We start from the raw sequence: 22,500 nt of genomic DNA, 5'->3' as shown, positions 1-22,500 counted from the left end.
AGAGAGGGAGGGAGGGAGAGAGAAAAAGGGAGAGAGAAAGAGTGGGAGGGAGAAAATGAGAGAGAGAGAGAGAGAGAGAGAGCAAGAGAGAGATAGAAATATTGACATCACATTATTTCATGGTGAGATGCCCTGTAATGTTAACATCACATTAGTTCATGGTGAGATACCCTGTAATGTTAACATCACATTAGTTCATGTTGAGACACCCTGTAATGTTAACATCACATTTGTTCATGTTGAGACACCCTGTAATGTTAACATCACATTCGTTCATGTTGAGACACCCTGTAATGTTAACATCACATTAGTTCATGTTGAGACACCCTGTAATGCAGAAAATCAAGGCCTTTATATAGATGATGAAAGTGTCTGAATTAAAAGAGTCCAAATTGATTTTGCAATGTACTGTGTCGATAACGCCAAGTGACTTTAAAAACGTCTGTGTCAGGTTGTCTCGTTAGATGAAGTTGCTTTTGATAGCATGTTGTGATGAGCGCAGAGGAGGAATAGGCCAAATCCAAGGCAAAAGTCACACATCAAAGTGAGAGCCAGCTTCCAAACTCAGGTACAGTAGTTACAAAACATACACTGAGTATACCAAACATTAAGAACACCTTCCCAATACTGAGTTGCACACAGAGGAGGCTGGTGGGAGGAGCTATAGGAGGTCGGCTCATTATATTGGCTGGAATGGAATCAATTAAACGGTATCAAACATCAAACATATGGGAACCGCTTGATTCAGTTCGATGAATTCCATTCTAGACATTACAATGAGGCCTACCCACTTCTTAGCCAGGCCCACCCACTGAGGAGCCAGGCCCAGCCACTAAGGAGCCAGGCCCACCCACTGAGGAGCCAGGCCCAGCCAATCAGAATTAGTTTTTCCATGCAAAAAGGCTTTATTGCAGACATAAATAATCCTTATTTTAGCTCATGAAACACCTTACATGTTGCATTTATATTTTTGTTCAGTGTAGTATATGGCTCCTCTATAGCAGGGGTGGGCAACTCCAGTCCTCCAGGGTCTGGTTGGCATCACACATTGTCTCCATCCCTAGCAAACACATCTGATTAATCAAATTCAATTCTAAACTGAAGATCATGATTAGGTGATTATTGGAGTCAGGTATGTTAGCTGGGTCTGGGGCAAAACTGTGACACCAATCAGGCCCCTGAGGACTGGAATTGCCCATCCTGCTCTATTGGATAGAGTAGTGTTCATTATGAGAAAAGAGACATGCTGTGTGTCTGTTCGAATCCTATCAGGAAGACAATAGACAGTTTGAACCAATCAGTGCACAGACTACCATTTGAGATTGGTGGCCCAACTACAGTAGCAGGGCTGGTAGTAATCTGAATCGAGTTGATGATTTCTGCGGTGCGATGAATAGGGTGCAGTTTCTCCAGTGACCAGAGAGTGGCGCTGTTACATCAGTTAAATATTCTCTGCAGACATGGGTTTGGGGAGGGGGTCTCCAACACACACACACACACACACACACACACACACACACACACACACACACACACACACACACACACACACACACACACACACACACACACACACACACACACACACACACACACATCCCTCTCGAGAGACAGCGAGATACAGTAAAATCACCAAGGCACCAGAGAGTGCAGGCCAGCTGGAGCTCTTCACGGGGAAGACATACACAGACACACTACAGTTTGGTGTGTCTTACAAATTGCTGACGCAAAGTTATTTCTAATGGAAGCATGGCAATTAATACAACATCTACCACCCAGTGTGTCAGCCCAGCCCGCTCGCCTCACACCAGGCAGTTAACATATATTGATGTTGTGTGACACCAGGCAGTTAACATATGTTGATGTTGTGTGACACCAGGCAGTTAACATATATGGATGTTGTGTGACTGGGAGATAAGGTAAGGAGTAAGGAGGAGAGAGAAGGATTTTGTTCTGTGTGTTTGGTACTATATCAGGATCCCCATTAGCTGCAGCAGATACTCTTCCTGGGATCCACAACTGCAACTCCATCAATGGTTGCTACGTGATACCTAGTCACCATCTGCCTCTCTCTCTCTCTCTCTCTCTTAGCCAAGCCTGCTCTCTCCCCTCTCTCTCTCTCTCTCTCTCTGCCTGCTCTCTCTAGTTACTTTACTATATGGAGATGTATTGCTCACTAGAGACATCAACCTGTTGGGACACGTTTGGTTGTTCCCCATTCATGATTTGGGAGTCCCAATTCAATGTATAAAGTGTGGTATGTAGTGTTTCCCCTATATTCATTCAGCAGTGGCGCATCGCATGCCCCTGAATCCCCCCAGGAAGACCTTTTCTGCTAACCCCCCCCTGCTACCTCTGCCACCACTTCTGTAAAAAAGAACTAGGGGAAACACTGGGTATGCACTAAACTAATTATTATGGGTATTCACCAGATATGTCACCCATTGAGTATGTTTGGGATGCTCTGGACCGATGTGTACTAACTAGAGGTCGACCGATTAAATGGAATGGCCGATTAATTAGGGCCGATTTCAAGTTTTCATAACATTTTTTTACACCTTTATTTAATCTTTATTTAACTAGGCAAGTCAGTTAAGAACACATTCTTATTTTCAATGATGGCCTCGGAACGAGGCAGAACGACAGATTTTTACCTTGTCAGCTCGGGAGATCCAATCTTGCAACCTTACAGTTAACTAGTCCAACGGTCTAACCACCTGCCTCACGAGGAGCCTGCCTGTTACGCGAATGCAGTAAGCCAAGGTAAGTTGCAAACTAGCATTAATCTTATCTTATAAAAAATAATAAATCAATGACTTGCTCCAATGTGTACTTAACCATAAACATCAATGCCTTTCTTAAAATCAATACAGAAGTATATATTTTTAAACCTGCATATTTAGCTAAAAGAAATCCAGGTTAGCAGGCAATATTAACCAGGTGAAATTGTGTCACCTCTTGTGAGCCTTACGGTTGTGGGCGGAGCAGTTGCCGTACCAGGCGGTGATACAGCCCGACAGGATGCTCTCGATTGTGCATCTGTAGAAGTTTGTGAGTGATTTTGGTGACAAGCCAAATTTCTTCAGCCTCCTGAGGTTGAAGAGGCGCTGCTGCACCTTCTCCACAATGCTGTCTGTGTGGGTGGACCAATTCAGTTTGTCTGTGATGTGTACGCCGAGGAACTTAAAACTTACTACCCTCTCCACTACTGTTCCATCGATGTGGATAGGGGGTTGTTCCCTCTGCTGTTTCCTGAAGTCCACAATCATCGCCTTAGTTTTGTTGACGTTGAGTGTGTGGTTATTTTCCTGACACCACACTCCGAGGGCCCTCACCTCCTCCCTGTAGGCCGCCTCGTCGTTGTTGGTAATCAAGCCTACCACTGTTGTGTCGTCCGCAAACTTGATGATTGAGTTGGAGGCGTGCGTGGCCACGCAGTCGTGGGTGAATAGGGAGTACAGGAGAGGGCTCAGAACGCACCCTTGTGGGGCCCCAGTGTTGAGGATCAGCGGGGTGGAGATGTTGTTGCCTACCCTCACCACCTGGGGGCGGCCCGTCAGGAAGTCCAGTACCCAGTTGCACAGGGCGGGGTCGAGACCCAGGGTCTCGAGCTTGATGACGAGCTTGGAGGGTACTATGGTGTTAAATGCCGAGCTGTAGTCGATGAACAGCATTCTAACATAGTTATTCCTCTTGTCCAGATGGGTTAGGGCAGTGTGCAGTGTGGTTGAGATTGCATCGTCTGTGGACCTATTTGGGCGGTAAGCAAATTGGAGTGGGTCTAGGGTGTCAGGTAGGGTGGAGGTGATATGGTCCTTGACTAGTCTCTCAAAGCACTTCATGATGACGAAAGTGAGTGCTACGTTTAGCTCAGTTACCTTAGCTTTCTTGGAAACAGGAACAATGGTGGCCCTCTTGAAGCATGTGGGAACAGCAGACTGGGATAGGGATTGATTGAATATGGCGTTAACACACCAGCCAGCTGGTCTGCACATGCTCTGAGGGCGCGGCTGGGTATGCCGTCTGGGCCTGCAGCCTTGCGAGGGTTAACACGTTTAAATGTTTTCCTCACGTCGGCTGCAGTGAAGGAGAGGCCGCATGTTTTGGTTGCGGGCCGTGTCAGTGGCACTGTATTGTCTCAAAGCGGGAAAAAAAGTGATTTAGTCTGCCTGGGAGCAAGACATCCTGGTCCGCGACGGGGCTGGTTTTCTTCCTGTAATCCGTGATTGACTGTAGACCCTGCCACATACCTCGTGTCTGAGCCGTTGAATTGAGATTCTACTTTGTCTCTATACAGACGCCTTGTGGAGGGAATAGCTACACTGTTTGTATTCGGTCATGGTTCCGGTCACCTTGCCCTGATTAAAAGCAATGGTTCACACTTTCAGTTTCATGCGAATGCTGCCATCAATCCACGGTTTCTGGTTTGGGAATGTTTAAATCGTTGCTATGGGAACGACATCTTCAACGCACATTCTAACTACCAAAGTGCGAGTCATAATTCCCATAATTCCCATGACACCTTCATGTCTTCCATATAGAATGTCTTGATCTACTTCAAGTAAGATCTGTGTTTCGTGCTTAAACCGCCTCTGCGTTTTGATACCCGTGTAAATCTCACTAGCATAAGGTAACTTTTGTCAACATATTTTCATAAATCCACTCTACAATTTTTTTAAAATCTTTGCTTATATTTAGCCAATATTGATCAGAGTTACCTTGTCCTATGGATATCTACAGTTATAAAATTGGCAAGGTGGTGTAAGCCTACATGAAACACAGACTTTATTTTAAGTGAATCTAAAAATATCCTTGATGGAATAAATTAATGAAGGAACCGCTTTTCAGATTTCGCTAGATGGTGTCATGGGAATTATGACTCACACTTTGGTAGTCAATTCTTACCATGTCCATTATTCAAATAGGATTTCCTGCATATAGAAATGACAGTTTTTGTTTTCAACATTCATCACAGGTAACTAAAACTCTATTTTTATTCAAACAGTTGAGAGTATTTCTCTCCTAAGCAGACTCTTCAGTATCATTGTCACTTCAGAGCTGTGTGTGTTTTACAGATGGCAGAGAAAAGCAGAGCACCAGTGAGGGACTATTACATGGAATTGGCACCGGGGAAAGCAAGGTGTCTTATTTGTGATAAAGATGTAAGCATGGGGTCAGCAACGGCTAAATCAAAACATACCACCAACCTGTGGAATCACCTTAAGAACACCCATCCAAAAGCCCATAATATGTATTATATTAAGTTAAAATAAAAGTGTTCATTGTTCATTCAGTATTGTTGCAATTGTCATTATTACAAAAATGTGTGTGTGTGTATATATATATATATATATTTATATACACATTTTAAAAATCGGCCGATTAATCGGCTTCAGCTTTTTTTTTGCCCTCCAATAATCGGTACCGCTATCGGCGCTGAAAAATCATAATCGGTCGACCTCTAGTACTAACGGCGTGTTCCAGTTTCAGCCAATATCCATCAACTTCGCACAGCCATTGAAGAGGAGTGGGACAACATTCCATTGGCCACAATCAACAGCCTGATCAACTCTATGCGAAGGAGATGTGTCATGCTGCATGAGGCTAATAGTGGTCACACCAGCTACTGACTGGTTTTCTGATCCACGCCCCTACCTTTTAATTTTAAGGTTTCTGTGACCAACAGATGTATATCTGTATTCCCAGTCATATGAAATCCATCGATTAGGGCCTAATGCATGTATTTAAATTGACTGATATCCTTATATGAACTGCAACTCAGTAAAATCATTGAAATTGTTGCATGTTGCATTTATAGTTTTGTTCAGCATATTAACATGACATGACATGCACAAACACACAACCACCCAGGCATCCTCAAATACATGTACACACACACAACCACCCAGGCATCCTCAAATACATGCCCAAACACACAACCACCCAGGCATCCTCAAATACATGTACACACACACAACCACCCAGGCATCCTCAAATACATGTACACACACACAACCACCCAGGCATCCTCAAATACATGCACAAACACACAACCACCCAGGCATCCTCAAATACATGTACACACACACAACCACCCAGGCATCCTCAAATACATGCACAAACACACCAGCACCCAGGCATCCTCAAATAAATGTACACACACACAACCACCCAGGCATCCTCAAATAAATGTACACACACACAACCACCCAGGTATCCTCAAATAAATGTACACACACAACCACCCAGGCATCCTCAAATAAATGTACACACACACAAATACAGTTGAAGTCGGAAGTTTACATACACCTTAGCTAAAATACATTTAAACTCATTTTTTACACAATTCCTGACATTTAATCCCAGTAAGAATTCCCTGTCTAAGGTCAGTTAGGATCACCACTTTATTTTAAGAATGTGAAATGTCAGAATAATAGTAGAGAGAATGAATTATTTCAGTTTTTATTTATTTCATCACATTCCCAGTGGGTCACTCAATTAGGGTCACTCAATTAGTATTTGGTAGCATTGCCTTTAAATTGTTTAACGTGGGTCAAAGGTTTCGGGGAGCATTCCAGGAACTTAACACAATAAGTTGGGTGAATTTTGGCCCATTCCTCCTGACAGAGCTGGTGTAACTGAGTCAGGTTTGTAGGCCCCATTCCTCCTGTCAGAACTGGTGTAACTGAGTCAGGTTTGTAGGCCCCATTCCTCCTGACAGAGCTGGTGTAACTGAGTCAGGTTTGTAGCCCTCATTCCTCCTGACAGAGCTGGTGTAACTGAGTCAGGTTTGTAGCCTTCATTCCTCCTGACAGAGCTGGTGTAACTGAGTCAGGTTTGTAGGCCTCATTAACTGAGCCAGGTTTGTAGGCCTCATTCCTCCTGACAGAGCTGGTGTAACTGAGTCAGGTTTGTAGGCCTAATTCCTCCTGACAGAGCTGGTGTAACTGAGTCAGGTTTGTAGGTCTCCTTCCTCCTGACAGAACTGGTGTAACTGAGTCAGGTTTGTAGGCCTCATTCCTCCTGACAGAGCTGGTGTAACTGAGTCAGGTTTGTAGGCCTCATTCCTCCTGACAGAGCTGGTGTAACTGAGTCAGGTTTGTAGGCCTCCTTGCTCACACACGTTTTTTCATTTCTGCCAACAAGTTTTTTATAGGATTGAGGTCAGGGCTTTGTGATGGCCTCTCCAATACCTTGACTTTGTTGTCCTTAAGCCATGTTGCCACAACTTAGGAAGTATGCTTGGGATCATTGTCCATTTGGAAGACCCATTTGCAACCAAGCTTTCACTTCCTGACTGATGTCTTGAGATGTTGCTTCAATATATCCACATAATTTTCCTGCCTCATGATGCCATTCATTTTGTGAAGTGCACCAGTCCCTCCTGCAGCAAAGCACCCACACAACATAATGCTGCCACCCCCATGCTTCACGGTTGGGATGGTATTCTTCAGCTAGCAAGCATCCCCTTTTTTCTTCCAAACTTAACAGTGGTCATTTTGGTCAAACAGTTCTATTTTTGTTTCATCAGACCAGAGACATGTTGTCAAAAGTACCATCTTTGTCCCCATGTGCAGTTGCAAATGGTAGTCGAGCTTATTTATGGTGGTTTTGGAGCAGTGGCTTCTTCATTGCTGAGCGGCCATTCAGGTTTTGTCGATATAGGACTCGTTTCACTGTGGCTATAGATACTTTTGTACCTGTTTCCTCCAGCATCTTCACAAGGTCCTTTGCTGTTGTTCTGGGATTGATTTGCACTTTTCACACCAAAGTACGTTCATCTCTAGGAGACAGAATGCGTCTCCTTCCTGAGCGGTATGACGGCTGTGTGGTCCCATGGTGTTCATACTTGCGTACTATTGTTTGTACAGATGAACGTGGTACCTTCAGGCGTTTGGAAATTGCTCCCAAGGATGAAACAAACTTGTGGAGGGCTACAATTTGTTTTCTGAGGTCTTGGCTGAGTTATTTAGATTTTCCCATGATGCCAAGCAAAGAGTCACTGAGTTTGAAGGTAGGCCTTGAAATACATTCACAGGTACACCTCCAATTGACTCAAATGATGTCAATTAGCCTATCAGAAGCTTGTAAAGCCATGATATAATTTTCTGGAATTTCCCAAGCTGTTTAAAGGCACAGTCAACTTAGTGTATGTAAACTTCTGACCCACTGAAATTGTGATACAGTGAATTGTAAGTGAAATAATCTGTCTGTAAACAATTGTTGGAACAATTACTTGTGTCATGCACAAAGTATATGTCCTAACCGACTTGCCAAAACTCTAGTTTGTTAATTAACAAGATATTGTTGGAGTGGTTGAAAAACAAGTTTTAATGACTCCAACCTAAGTGTACGTGAACTTCAGACTTCAACTGTATATACCCCCCCCCCCCCCCACCGACCCACACACACACTAATAACTGTGTTGATTCATAGCTGTGAAAGTCTTCCAACAGAGAGAGATCATTCTGTCTCATTATATTCAGTCGTAGTTGAATTCACCAATTTGTAAGTCGCTCTGGATAAGAGCGTCTGCTAAATGACTTAAATGTAAATGTAATGTAAATGTAGTTCCTCTACAGTGACTAGAGCTATGTTTCAACACAGGTAATAACCTGCATTACACTGAGCCATGTGTGTGTCACACCATCTCATCTCTCATCTCTGTTAACCTCCTTCTCTGCCCTTTCTTGGAGTACAGTAACTGAACTGGTATTTGGGTCACCAGCCGCTGGCATAGACAAATACCTTGCTCTGATTGGCCCATACCGCCTACATATGGTCTTCCTGATTGGACGCCAACTGTAAGTCTCTCCTCAGCTTCTTCACTAATATAGGATCAAGGTTGTGGTTGTGTGTATGTGTGCTTGTCTTTCTGTCTTTGTGTGTCTGTGTGCCTGTATGTGTGTGTTTATGCGTGTTTGTGCAGGTATGTGTGTGTTTATGCGTGTTTGTGCCTGTATGTGTGTGTTTATGCGTGTTTGTGCCTGTATGTGTGTGTTTATGCGTGTTTGTGCCTGTATGTGTGTGTTTATGTGTGTTTGTGCCTGTGTGTGTGAAAGGGAAAGATTGAAACATACTTTTTCTGCCAGACCCTGGGATCCAAGGATTTCCTGAGAGAGAGAGAGGACAAGAGAGAGGGAGAGGGACATAAACTTGAACTCTGCAATTTTAGAATGCTATGGACCTTTCATGACTTGAACCATTAGAAGACATGTACAACATTGAATCATTAGAAGACGGGTACAGCATTGAACCATTAGAAGACAGGTACAGCATTGAACCATTAGAAGACAGGTACAACATTGAACCATTAGAAGACATGTACAACATTGAATCATTAGAAGACGGGTACAGCATTGAACCATTAGAAGACAGGTACAACATTGAACCATTAGAAGACAGGTACACCATTGAACCATTAGAAGACAGGTACAACATTGAACCATTAGAAGACATGTACAACATTGAATCATTAGAAGACGGGTACAGCATTGAACCATTAGAAGACAGGTACAACATTGAACCATTAGAAGACAGGTACAACATTGAACCATTAGAAGACAGGTACAACATTGAACCATTAGAAGACAGGTACAACATTGAACCATTAGAAGACAGGTACAACATTGGACCATTAGAAGACAGGTACAACATTGAACCATTAGAAGACAGGTACAACATTGAACCATTAGAAGACAGGTACAACATTGAACCATTAGAAGACAGGTACAACATTGAACCATTAGAAGACAGGTACAACATTGGACCATTAGAAGACAGGTACAACATTGAACCATTAGAAGACAGGTACAACATTGAACCATTAGAAGACAGGTACAACATTGAACCATTAGAAGACAGGTACAACATTGAACCATTAGAAGACAGGTACAACATTGAACAATTAGAAGACAGGTACAGCATTGAACCATTAGAAGACAGGTACAACATTGAACCATTAGAAGACAGGTACAACATTGAACCATTAGAAGACAGGTACAACATTGAATCATTAGAAGACAGGTACAACATTTAACCATTAGAAGACAGGTACAACATTGAATCATTAGAAGACAGGTACAACATTGAACCATTAGAAGACAGGTACAACATTGAACCATTAGAAGACAGGTACAACATTGAACCATTAGAAGAAAGGTACAACATTGAACCATTAGAAGACAGGTACAACATTGAACCATTAGAAGACAGGTACAACATTGAACCATTAGAAGACAGGTACAACATTGGACCATTAGAAGACAGGTACAACATTGGACCATTAGAAGACAGGTACAACATTGAACCATTAGAAGACAGGTACAACATTGGACCATTAGAAGACAGGTACAACATTGAACCATTAGAAGACAGGTACAACATTGGACCATTAGAAGACAGGTACAACATTGAACCATTAGAAGACAGGTACAACATTGAACCATTAGAAGACAGGTACAACATTGGACCATTAGAAGACAGGTACAACATTGAACCATTAGAAGACAGGTACAACATTGAACCATTAGAAGACAGGTACAACATTGGACCATTAGAAGACAGGTACAACATTGTTGGACCAACCATGAACCTGCTTCCAGTATGTAAAGTAACAGCTTTTCTTTTCTTTTGATTTTAAAAAGTTACCTTTTTGAAGACACGATGGTAATTACGTTGTGACCTGATGCTCTTAAGAAGCCAACATTTAAACAGAATCGAATTAGAATTCTATGGCATATTTTACAGGTAAATGCACACCACTGAAGCTAGCTGGTACCATTACATATCCCTGCATCAGCAGCAAAACAGAGAGTGGATGAAGAATGATATCTAAACGGACAGTGGTGTTGATCAGTTTTAATACTGCAGATAGATTGTGGCTTCCATCAGTGTAATTGTCTGCATCATTTCCAATCCCCCATATATCATTTTTGATACATATTTTTCTTTATTATTTTCCCTTAACCCTACCACCCCTCCCCTAATTGGAGTAAACTAACGGGGACCTAGTCAGCCTAGTCAGTTGTACAACTGAATGCACTCAACTGAAATGTGTCTTTCACATTTAACCCAACCCCTCTGAATCAGAGATGTGTGGGGGCTGCCTTAATCGATAAACACATCTTTGGCGCCCGGGGAACAGTGGATTGCTCAGGGGCAGAAAGACAGATTTTTACCTTGTCAGCTTTCGGTTACTGGCCCACCGCTCTAACCACTAAGCTACTACTAGGCTAAAAGACAACAACACATCTACTTCCAGATTATATATACTATCTACATTTTATGGACACAGCCAGATGTTTTTATCCAGAGTGCATTTTAAAGAGAAAATTAATGAAAGGAGAAGAAGAGAGGGATGAGGAGAGGTGAAGTTGATCACTAATAAACCCTGATGCCCAGACAGAGAAAGAGGGAGAGAGAGACTTCCTTATATTGTCCATCGTCGATCATCAGCTGTTATTTCATTGGTTAGCGCTACCACTGCCAGGCACAGACCTGCATCTCATTACAAACTCAGACAGCAGTTAAATTCTCTGGGATTGATTACTCCTGTCTGTAGTCTGCCAGAGCTTTGAGTTATTATCAACAGCTCTCCAAAAGACAAACAGCATGCCTAATGAATGGATGAATGGAAAATGATGACATTAATATAAATCATGAAATGAGACAGGATGATTTGGCTTCACAACATAATGAAATAGTATTATCTATCTGGCAATCTAGCACTGTTGCAAAAGTTGAAAATAAATCATATTTCTCAATAGTGTTTGTGGAGGTCATCATGCTACTGTTGATTCCATCAATCCCTCGATTGGTTAGATCACTGATTATTAGGGGAGGACCAATGAATAACAGGAAAACCAATAGAATGTTTTGGTAGAAGCGTTCCCCTACCAGTCAGTACTTGGTGTCGTTGGTCTGCCTGCTGGGATATCTGAGTGTGTATTACCTGGTTAAAGGCAAGGACCGGCTGCTCTAGGTCATTCTCTGCAGCGCGGCGACTCTTGGGGGCGTCAGGGGGGCACTGAGAAAGAGAGAGTGAGAGAGAGAGCGGCCATGGGTCAAAGGTGAAAAGCTAGCCTACAGGTAGCTAACATCAATTGGGGATTGTGTATCGTGAACTGCCTGGAAACATCTGAACTGAAAAGCTAAACTGAAGACAAAGTCATGTAACACTGTTTTCATATTTTGAGGGGTTTTCCATGGCAACAAAGGAGATCAACAACAGGAACTTTATCCCCCTCGGACACTCCATGTCGAGCCATACAATATACCACTCTCTTTGTCAGACATCTTTTCAGAACTCTGTTGGTGGGGTGTGTGTGTGTGTGTGTGTGTGTGTGTGTGTGTGTGTGTGTCTGTGGTGTATGTGCATGTTTGTGTGCAGCTCCTGTTGAAGTTGTACACACTGCTTGCGAGGAGCCCTGTAGCAGACAGCTCAGAGAGAAGGAGAAGAGGGAGGGAGGGGGGTCTGTCTCTTCCTCTCCTCCTCCTCCATACATCACTTCATCAATTCAAGAGGGGTCTGAAAGTCTCCTCGGCTGTTCTGAAGGTCTCTCTCTGTTTGCCGGTCTTTCATACATAGGCCTATGTACTGCTCACACACACACTAACCAACACACACGAAGAAATAAACATGCAAATATAAGCGTGAGGTACACGTCCATATGTCACTCGTTTCAGGAAACTAGGCGTATGTCGCGCGTCACTACTTAAACGTAAACATTTTTATCAAAATGCGTTTTTTGGCATATGAACTTTCATGTGAACTTTCATGTGAACTTTCATGTGAACTTTCATGTGAACTTTCATGTGCCTGAATAAGAAATGTGTTTGTCATCTGTAAATACAAAATACAAAAGCCCAGTTGGTTTAGCCGCCGATAAAGACAGGAACCTTCCCGCTAGCCATGATTGGTTGAGATAATGAGTGGGCTGGACATGCCCCAGAGATGACTTTAGATTGGTCTGCCATGTGTAGGCCATCCTTTCTAACACTGCTTTTTTGAACGATATCACGTAGTAACTGAAAAAAGCAAAAGTGTTGCTCTCTGGAGGAATTAGAGTATGATAGCGAAGGAGATGGACAAAATTCTGCCGTTTGATTGCAAATGTGCAGACGAAGTCGACAAAAGAACACACAGACGGCTGTTGGAGCAAATTGGAGTAGGTCTAGGGTGTCTGGGATGATGGTTTTAATGTGAGCCATGACCAGCATTAAATGGCTACAGATGTGAGTGCTATGGGGCAGTAGTCATTTAGACAGGTCATCTTGGCAAAGGGACTATGCGTGATGGTTGGTGTTTAGAAAGGTTGTGGGAGTGTTGTGTGAAGGTTGTGGGAGTGTTCTGTAATGGTTACGGGAGTGTTATGTAATGGTTGTGGGAGTGTTGTGTGCTGGCTTGGGAGTGTTGCGTGATGGTTGTGGGAGTGCTGTTTGATGGTTGTGGGAGTGTTATTTGATGGTTGGTGTTCTCACCCTAGCACCAGGTATCTCACAGCAGGACTCCTGAATGGCCAGGGAGGCGTCACAATACACCATCACCTGCTGAATGTCCATCTGAGAGACAAGAGAGACGTAGAAGACAGGGGGCAGGGAGAAAATAGTAAGAGAGCGAGGGGGAGAGAAATATTGTTCGAGACAGTTCACTACAACCCCCCTTCTACAGCCATGACCATCACCCTCAAATATCCCTCGTCCCGCCCTTTACACATCTTTCCTCCTCCCACCTCTCCCCTCCTCCCCCCGCTCCACCATTCCCTCCATATCTCCCCTCCTCCCACCCTCTACACCTCTCCCTCCATATCTCCCCTCCTCCCACCCTCTACACCTCTCCCGCCATATATGCCCTCCTCCCACATCTCCCTCCATATCTCCCCTCCTCCCACCCTCTCCACCTCTCCCTCCATATATGCTCTCCTCCCACATCTCCCTCCATATCTGCCCTCCTCCTACCCTCTCCATCCATCTCTCCCCTCCTCCCACCATCTCCACCTCTCCCTCCATTTCTACCCTCCTCCCATCCTCTTCACCTCTCCATCCAGCTCTCCCCTCCTCTCACCCTCTCCACCTTTCCCTCCATCTCTCTACTCCCCACATACAGGTTAACGCACCCCAATCTCCCAACTTCCCACCACAACAACCCCACCCATCCTCTCCTTTCCTGGCCCTCCACCTCCATACCTCCGCAGCGGCAGCATCGGTTGCTCTGATGCCCAGTAGGGTGTGTCCCTTGGTCGATAGCTCGCCACGGGGCTCCAGGGGCTTGGTCTGGATGGAGCTGCAGTCTACATGTAGAGAGGCTGCCCTCTGCTGGACGCTGAGGGCCAGTTTGTGCCAACCACTGTCCAGGATAGACTTCACGCCCTCCCCCCTGAACACACACCCAACTGGCTCACCCAGGGGGTCGGCCCCCCGTGCACGCAGGGACAGGGTGGCATCAGGGCCATTCAGGTCAAGGGAGAACTGGGGGAGTGGGGGAGGATGGTTGGGAGAAGAAAGGAGGAGAGAGGGAGAGTGGGGGAGAGGAGACAGGAAAAAACAGTTGGGTCATTATCCATTTCTGATTGGGAAAGAACACCTCTCACCTCTTCCCTCGTTCCTCTTCCCTCGTTCCTCTTCCCTCGTTCCTCTTCCCTCGTTCCTACCACTATAGTGTCTACAGAGCTGAAGGAATATTGTAGATATTGCAGAAGCCAATAGTTCATTGAATAGGTCTATCCATCCCCAAGCAATAATCCGCTATGAGAAGGAGCTACAGAGAGAAGTTCAGTACAGCCCTATGCTTTGGGTCTCAAAGTGGGCTACATAGAACACACTGCAAAGTTAACAAAAACATGGCAACTACAGTAATTATTGCCCATGAAAACACACAATCAATCATGTATAACGAGTTGGTTTTCCCCTCAATTCATCCTATACATGCTGAATAGCATTTAAATTTGTTTGCAGATTGATTATAGATGTGAGAGACACTCTTCATCATAGAAGTAAGATGAATAATAATGAGAATAATAACGAGAATAATAATGAGAATGATAATGAGAGAACAACAGAAACAGAGAGAGGAGAAGACAAAGGGAGGATAGAGTAGAGAGATGGAGGACAGGACATAGGAGGGGTGGAAAGAGAGAGAAAGGAGAGATGGAGGACAGGATACAGGATGGGTGGAAAGAGAGAGAGGAGAGATGGAGGACAGGAGACAGGATGGGTGGAAAGAGAGAGAGTGGAGAGATGGAGGACATGAGACAGGATGGGTGGAAAGAGAGAGAGTGGAGAGATGGAGGACAGGACATAGGAGGGCTGGAAAGAGAGATAGATGAGAGATGGAGGACAGGAGACAGGATGGGTGGAAAGAGAGATAGAGGAGAGATGGAGGACAGGACCTAGGAGGGCTGGAAAGAGAGAGAGAGGAGAGATGGAGGACAGAAGACAGGATGGGTGGAAAGAGAGAGAGAGGAGAGATGGAGGACAGGAGACAGGATGGGTGGAAAGAGAGAGAGGAGAGATGGAGGACAGGAGACAGGATGGGTGGAAAGAGAGATAGAGGAGAGATGGAGGACAGGACCTAGGAGGGCTGGAAAGAGAGAGAGAGGAGAGATGGAGGACAGAAGACAGGATGGGTGGAAAGAGAGAGAGAGGAGAGATGGAGGACAGGACATAGGAGGGCTGGAAAGAGAGATAGATGAGAGATGGAGGACAGGAGACAGGATGGGTGGAAAGAGAGATAGAGGAGAGATGGAGGACAGGACCTAGGAGGGCTGGAAAGAGAGAGAGAGGAGAGATGGAGGACAGAAGACAGGATGGGTGGAAAGAGAGAGAGAGGAGAGATGGAGGACAGGAGACAGGATGGGTGGAAAGAGAGAGAGGAGAGATGGAGGACAGGAGACAGGATGGGTGGAAAGAGAGATAGAGGAGAGATGGAGGACAGGACCTAGGAGGGCTGGAAAGAGAGAGAGAGGAGAGATGGAGGACAGAAGACAGGATGGGTGGAAAGAGAGAGAGAGGAGAGATGGAGGACAGGAGACAGGATGGGTGGAAAGAGAGAGAGGAGAGATGGAGGACAGGAGACAGGGGGTGGGAAGAGAGAGAGAGGAGAGATGGAGGACAGGAGACAGGATGGGTGGAAAGAGAGAGAGAGGAGAGATGGAGGACAGGAGACAGGATGGATGGGAAGAGAGAGAGAGGAGAGATGGAGGACAGGAGATAGGATGGGTGGAAAGAGAGAGAGTGGAGAAATGAAGGACAGGAGATAGGATGGGTGGAAAGAGATAGAGAGGAGAAATGAAGGAAGGAGTGGAAAATAGATGGGGTATGCAGGGAGGAATAGAGGAGAAGCCAACCAGAAGCCATGGATTACAGGCAACATTCGCACTGAGCTAAAGGGTAGAGCTGCCGCTTTCAAGGTGCGGTACTCTTAACACGGAGGCTTACAAGAAATCCCGCTTTGCCCTGTGACTAACAATCAAACAGGCAAAGCGTCAATACAGGGCTAAGACTGAATCATACTACACCAGCTCTGACGCTCGTCGGATGTGGCTGGACTTGCAAACTATTACAGACTACAAAGTGAAGCACAGCCACGAGCTGCCTAGTGACACGAGCCTACCAGATGAGCTAAATCACTTCTATGCTCGCTTCGAGGCAAGCAACACTGAGGCATGCATGAGAGCATCACCTGTTCCCGGACGACTATGTGATTACGCTCTCCGTAGCCGACGTGAGTAAGACCTTTAAACAGGTCAACATACACAAGGCTGCGGGGCCAGATGCATTACCAGGACGTGTGCTCCATGCATGTGCTGACCAGCTGGCAGGTGTCTTCACTGACATTTTAAACCTCTACCTGTCTGAGTCTGTAATATCAACATGTTTCAAGCAGACCACCATATTCCCTGTGCCCAAGAACACTAAGGCAACCTGCTTAAATGACTACAGACCCGTAGCACTCACATCCATAGCCATGAAGCGCTTTGAAAGGCTGTTAATGGCTCACATCAACACTATTTTCCCAGAAACGCTAGACCCACTCCAATTTGCATACCACCCAAACATATCCACAGATAATGCTATCTCTATTGCACTCCACACTGTGCTTTCCCACCTGGACAAAAGGAACACCTATGTGAGAATGCTATTCATTGACTACAGCTCAGCGTTCAACACCATAGTGCCCTCAAAGCACATTACTAAGCTAAGGATCCTGGGACGAAACACCTCCGTCTGCAACTGGATCCTGGACTTCCTGACAGACTGACCCAGGTGGTGAGGGTAGGTAGCAACACATCTGCCACGCTAATCCTCAACACTGGAGCTCCCCAGGGGTGCATGCTCAGTCCCCTCCTGTACTCCCTGTTCACCCACGACTGCATGGCCAGGCACGACTCCAACACCATCATTAAGTTGGCTGACGACACAACAGTGGTATGCCTGATCACCAACAACGACGAGACAGCCTATAGGGAGGAGGTCAGAGACCTGGCCGGGTGGTGCCAGAATAACAACCTATCCCTCAACGTAACCAAGACGAAGGTGATGATTGTGGACTACAGGAAAAGGAGCACTGAGCACGTCCCTATTCTCATCAACTGGGCTGTAGTGGAGCAGGTTGAGAGCTTCAAATTCCTTGGTGTCCACATCAACAACAAACTAGATTGGTCCAAACACACCAAGACGGTCGTGAAAAGGGCACAACAAAGCCTATTCCCCCCCAGGAAACTAAAAATGAAAAGAGGAGTGTATACCTGTGGGTATCCCTGTTCATCAGAGATCTGGAAGAGGTAGATGTTGTCCCTCAGTGTTTTCTTCTTGAGGAGTAAAGTGAAGACCAGCGTGAACTCATCAGGAAGACCATGGGGGAACACCTGACTGAGAAAACACACTGTTAGACACACAAACGGATACACATAAATATGCACACTAATTGACATCACTAATAGACATACACACAGCACACATATACTGTACATACAGGCACACACACACACACACACACATGCGTGCGTGTTCGTGCGTGTGTGTGTGGCCAGTGCTATAATGGAGGAATGGTAGATAGTAACCCCTGACAATTATTATCATAGAGGTAAAGATAGAGATAAAGGTAGAGGTAATGGTAGAGGTGGAGGAAAAGGTAAAGGCAGGGGTAGAGGTAGAGGTATAGGTAAAGGCAGAGGTAGAGGTAGAGGCAGAGGTAAATGCAGAGGTAGAGGTATAGGTAAAGGCAGAGGTAGAGGCAGAGGTAAATGCAGAGGTAGAGGTATAGGTAAAGGCAGAGGTGAGAGAGAGGTAGAGGTAGAGGTAAAGGCAGAGGTGAGAGAGAGGTAGAGGTAGAGGTAAAGGCAGAGAGAGAGGTAGAGATAGAAGTAGAGGTAAAGGCAGAGAGAGATAGAGATAGAGGTAGAGGTAAAGGCAGAGGTAGGGGTAGAGTTAAAGGCAGAGGGAGAGGCAGAGGTGAGAGAGAGGTAGAGATAGAGGTAGAGGTAAATGCAGAAGTAGAAGCAGAAGTAGAGGTAGAGGTGAAGGCAGAGGTAGCGGTAAAGGCAGAGGTAGAGGTAGAGTTAGAGATAAAGGCAGAGGTAGAGGCAGAGGTGAGAGAGAGGTAGAGATAGAGGTAGAGGTCAATGCAGAAGTAGAGGTAGAGGTAAAGGCAGAGGTAGAGTTAGCGTTAGAGATTATAATCACAGCCATATATATATTCCCCCCCAAGCAGACACATCGATGGCCCTGAACAAACTTTATTTGACTCTTTGCAAACTGGAAACCACATATCCTGAGGCTGCATTCATTGTAGCTGGGGATTTTAACCAGGCTAATCTGAAAACAAGACTCCCTAAATTGTATCAGCATATCGATTGCGCAACCAGGGCTGGTAAAACCTTGGATCATTGCTATTCTAACTTCCGCGACACATATAAGGCCTTCCCCCACCCTCCTTTTGGAAAAGCTGACCACGATTCCATTTTGTTGCTCCCTGCCTACAGACAGAAACTAAAACAAGAAGCTCCCACGCTCAGGCCACCATTGTTCCTGTTCCCAAGAAAGCTAAGGTAACTGAGCTAAACTTCCGTCATCATGAAGTGCTTTGAGAGACTAGTCAAGGACCATATCACCTCCACCCTACCTGACACCGTAGACCCACACCAATTTGCTTACCGTCTAAATAGGTCCATAGACGATGCAATCTCAACCACACTGCACACTGCACTGGTGAGGGTAGGTAACAACATCTCCACCCCGCTGATCCTCAACACTGGGGCCCCACAAGGGTGCGTTCTGAGCCCTCTCCTGTACTCCCTTTTCACCCACGACTGCGTGGCCATGCACGCCTCCAACTCAATCATCAAGTTTACAGACGACACTACAGTGGTAGGCTTGATTACCAACAACGATGAGACGGCCTACAGGGAGGAGGTGAGGGCCCTTGGAGTGTGGTGTCAGAAAAATAACCCCACACCCAACGTCAACAAAACAAAGGACATGATTGTTTTAGTACTATATCTCTTGACACAATGATGAAAATAATCATGGCCTCTAAACCTTCAAGCTGCATACTGGACCCTATTCCAACTAAACTACTGAAAGAGCTGCTTCCTGTGCTTGGCCCTCCTATGTTGAACATAATAAACGCTCTCTATCCACCGGATGTGTACCAAACTCACTAAAAGTGGCAGTAATAAAGCCTCTCTTGAAAAAGCCAAACCTTGACCCAGAAAATATAAAAAACTATCGGCCTATATCGAATCTTCCATTCCTCTCAAAAATCTTAGAAAAGGCTGTTGCGCAGCAACTCACTGCCTTCCTGAAGACAAACAATGTATACGAAATGCTTCAGTCTGGTTTTAGACCCCATCATAGCACTGAGACGGTACTTGTGAAGGTGGTAAATTACATTTTAATGGCATCGGACCGAGGCTCTGCATCTGTCCTCGTGCTCCTAGACCTTAGTGCTGCTTTTGATACCATCGATCACCACATTCTTTTGGAGAGATTGGAAACCCAAATTGGTCTACACGGACAAGTTCTGGCCTGGTTTAGATCTTATCTGTCGGAAAGATATCAGTTTGTCTCTGTGAATGGTATGTCCTCTGACAAATCAACTGTAAATTTCGGTGTTCCTCAAGGTTCCGTTTTAGGACCACTATTGTTTTCACTATATATTTTACCTCTTGGGGATGTTATTCGAAAACATAATGTTAACTTTCACTGCTATGCGGATGACACACAGCTGTACATTTCAATGAAACATGGTGAAGCCCCAAAATTAACCTTGCTAGAAGCATGTGTTTCAGACATAAGGAAGTGGATGGCTGCAAACTTTCTACTTTTAAACTCGGTCAAAACAGAGATGCTTGTTCTAGGTCCCAAGAAACAAAGAGATCTTCTGTTGAATCTGACAATTAATCTTAATGGTTGTACAGTCGTCTCAAATAAAACTGAAGGACCTCGGCGTTACTCTGGACCCTGATCTCTCTTTTGAAGAAAATATCAAGACCATTTCAAGGACAGCTTTTTTCCATCTACGTAACATTGCAAAAATCAGAAACTTTCTGTCCAAAAATGATGCAGAAAAATTAATCCATGCTTTTGTCACTTCTAGGTTAGACTACTGCAATGCTCTACTTTCCGGCTACCCGGATAAAGCCCTAAATAAACTTCAGTTAGTGCTAAATACGGCTGCTAGAATCCTGACTAGAACCAAAATATTTGATCATATTACTCCAGTGCTAGCCTCCCTACACTGGCTTCCTGTCAAAGCAAGGGCTGATTTCAAGGTTTTACTGCTAACCTACAAAGCATTACATGGGCTTGCTCCTACCTATCTCTCTGATTTGGTCCTGCCGTACATACCTACACGTACGCTACGGTCACAAGACGCAGGCCTCCTAATTGTCCCTAGAATTTCTAAGCAAACAGCTGGAGGCAGGGCTTTCTCCTATAGAGCTCCATTTTTATGGAACGGTCTGACTACCCATATCAGAGACGCAAACTCGGTCTCAACCTTTAAGTCTTTACTGAAGACTCATCTCTTCAGTGGGTCATATGATTGAGTGTAGTCTGGCCCAGGAGTGGGAAGGTGAACGGAAAGGCTCTGGAGCAACGAACCACCCTTGCTGTCTCTGCCTGGCCGGTTCCCCTCTTTCCACTGGGATTCTCTGCCTCTAACCCTATTACAGGGGCTGAGTCACTGGCTTGCTGGGGCTCTCTCATGCCATCCCTGGAGGGGGTGCGTCACCTGAGTGGGTTGATTCACTGATGTGGTTGTCCTGTCTGGGTTGGCACCCCCCCTTGGGTTGTGCCATGGCGGAGATCTTTGCGGGCTATACTCAGCTTTGTCTCAGGATGGTAAGTTGGTGGTTGAAGATATCCCTCTAGTGGTGTGGAGGCTGTGCTTTGGCAAAGTGGGTGGGGTTATATCCTTCCTGTTTGGCCCTGTCCGGGGGTGTCCTCGGATGGCGCCACAGTGTCTCCTGACCCCTCCTGTCTCAGCCTCCAGTATTTATGCTGCAGTAGTTTATGTGTCGGGGGGTTCATCAGTTTGTTATATCAGGAGTACTTCTCCTGTCCAATTCGGTGTCCTGTGTGAATCTAAGTGTGCGTTCTCTAATTCTCTCCTTCTCTCTCTCGGAGGACCTGAGCCCAAGGACCATGCCCCAGGACTACCTGACATGATGACTCCTTGCTGTCCCCAGTCCACCTGGCCGTGCTGCTGCTCCAGTTTCAACTGTTCTACCTTATTATTATTTGACCATGCTGGTCATTTATGAACATTTGAATATATTGGCCATGTTCTGTTATATTCTTCACCCGGCACAGCCGGAAGAGGACTGGCCACCCCACATATGCTCTCTCTAATTCTCTTTCTTTCTCTCTCTCGGAGGACCTGAGCCCTAGGACCATGCCCCAGGACTACCTGACATGATGACTCCTTGCTGTCCCCAGTCCACCTGGCCGTGGTGCTGCTCCAGTTTCAACTGTTCTACCTTATTATTATTCGACCATGCTGGTCATTTATGAACATTTGAACATCTTGGCCATGTTCTGTTATAACCTCTACCCGGCACAGCCAGAAGAGGACTGACCACCCCACATAGCCTGGTTCCTCTCTAGGTTTCTTGCTAGGTTTTGGCCTCTCTAGGGAGTTTTTCCTAACCACCGTGCTTCTACACCTGCATTGCTTGCTGTTTGGGGTTTTAGGCTGGGTTTCTGTACAGCACTTTGAGATATCAGCTGATGTACGAAGGGCTATATAAATAAATTTGATTTGATGATTGTGGACTTCAGGAAACAGCAGAGGGAACCCCCCATATCCACATCGATGGGACAGTAGTGGAGAGGGTAGTAAGTTTTAAGTTCCTCTGCGTACACATCACGGACAAACTGAATTGGTCCACCCACACAGACAGCGTTGTGAAGAAGGTGCAGCAGTGCCTCTTCAACCTCAGGAGGCTGAAGAAATTCGTCTTGACACCAAAAGCACTCACAAACTTCTACAGATGC

The 22,500-nt window shown here is 45.3% G+C and overlaps 1 protein-coding gene across 4 annotated transcripts in view; it reads right to left on the bottom strand.

Annotated features, from left to right (window-relative positions):
- Positions 1-22,500, bottom strand: part of LOC135549585 (collagen alpha-1(XVI) chain-like) — a 159,308-nt gene that overhangs the window by 103,159 nt on the left and 33,649 nt on the right. For all 4 annotated transcript variants that reach the window (XM_064979677.1, XM_064979681.1, XM_064979679.1 and 1 more), the window contains exons 5-9: positions 17,748-17,871; positions 14,188-14,469; positions 13,483-13,563; positions 11,954-12,028; positions 9,081-9,113 (exon numbers count right to left, since the gene is read on the bottom strand). In XM_064979677.1, coding sequence (XP_064835749.1) covers positions 9,081-9,113; positions 11,954-12,028; positions 13,483-13,563; positions 14,188-14,469; positions 17,748-17,871 — 595 coding nt within the window. The remainder of the gene's footprint in view (positions 1-9,080; positions 9,114-11,953; positions 12,029-13,482; positions 13,564-14,187; positions 14,470-17,747; positions 17,872-22,500) is intronic.

This window comes from Oncorhynchus masou, chromosome 12 (genome assembly GCF_036934945.1).
Source record: "Oncorhynchus masou masou isolate Uvic2021 chromosome 12, UVic_Omas_1.1, whole genome shotgun sequence".
NCBI lineage: Eukaryota > Metazoa > Chordata > Actinopteri > Salmoniformes > Salmonidae > Oncorhynchus > Oncorhynchus masou.
The sequence above is the reverse complement of the archived record's forward strand: the minus strand, read 5'-3'. Positions and strand labels throughout refer to the sequence as shown.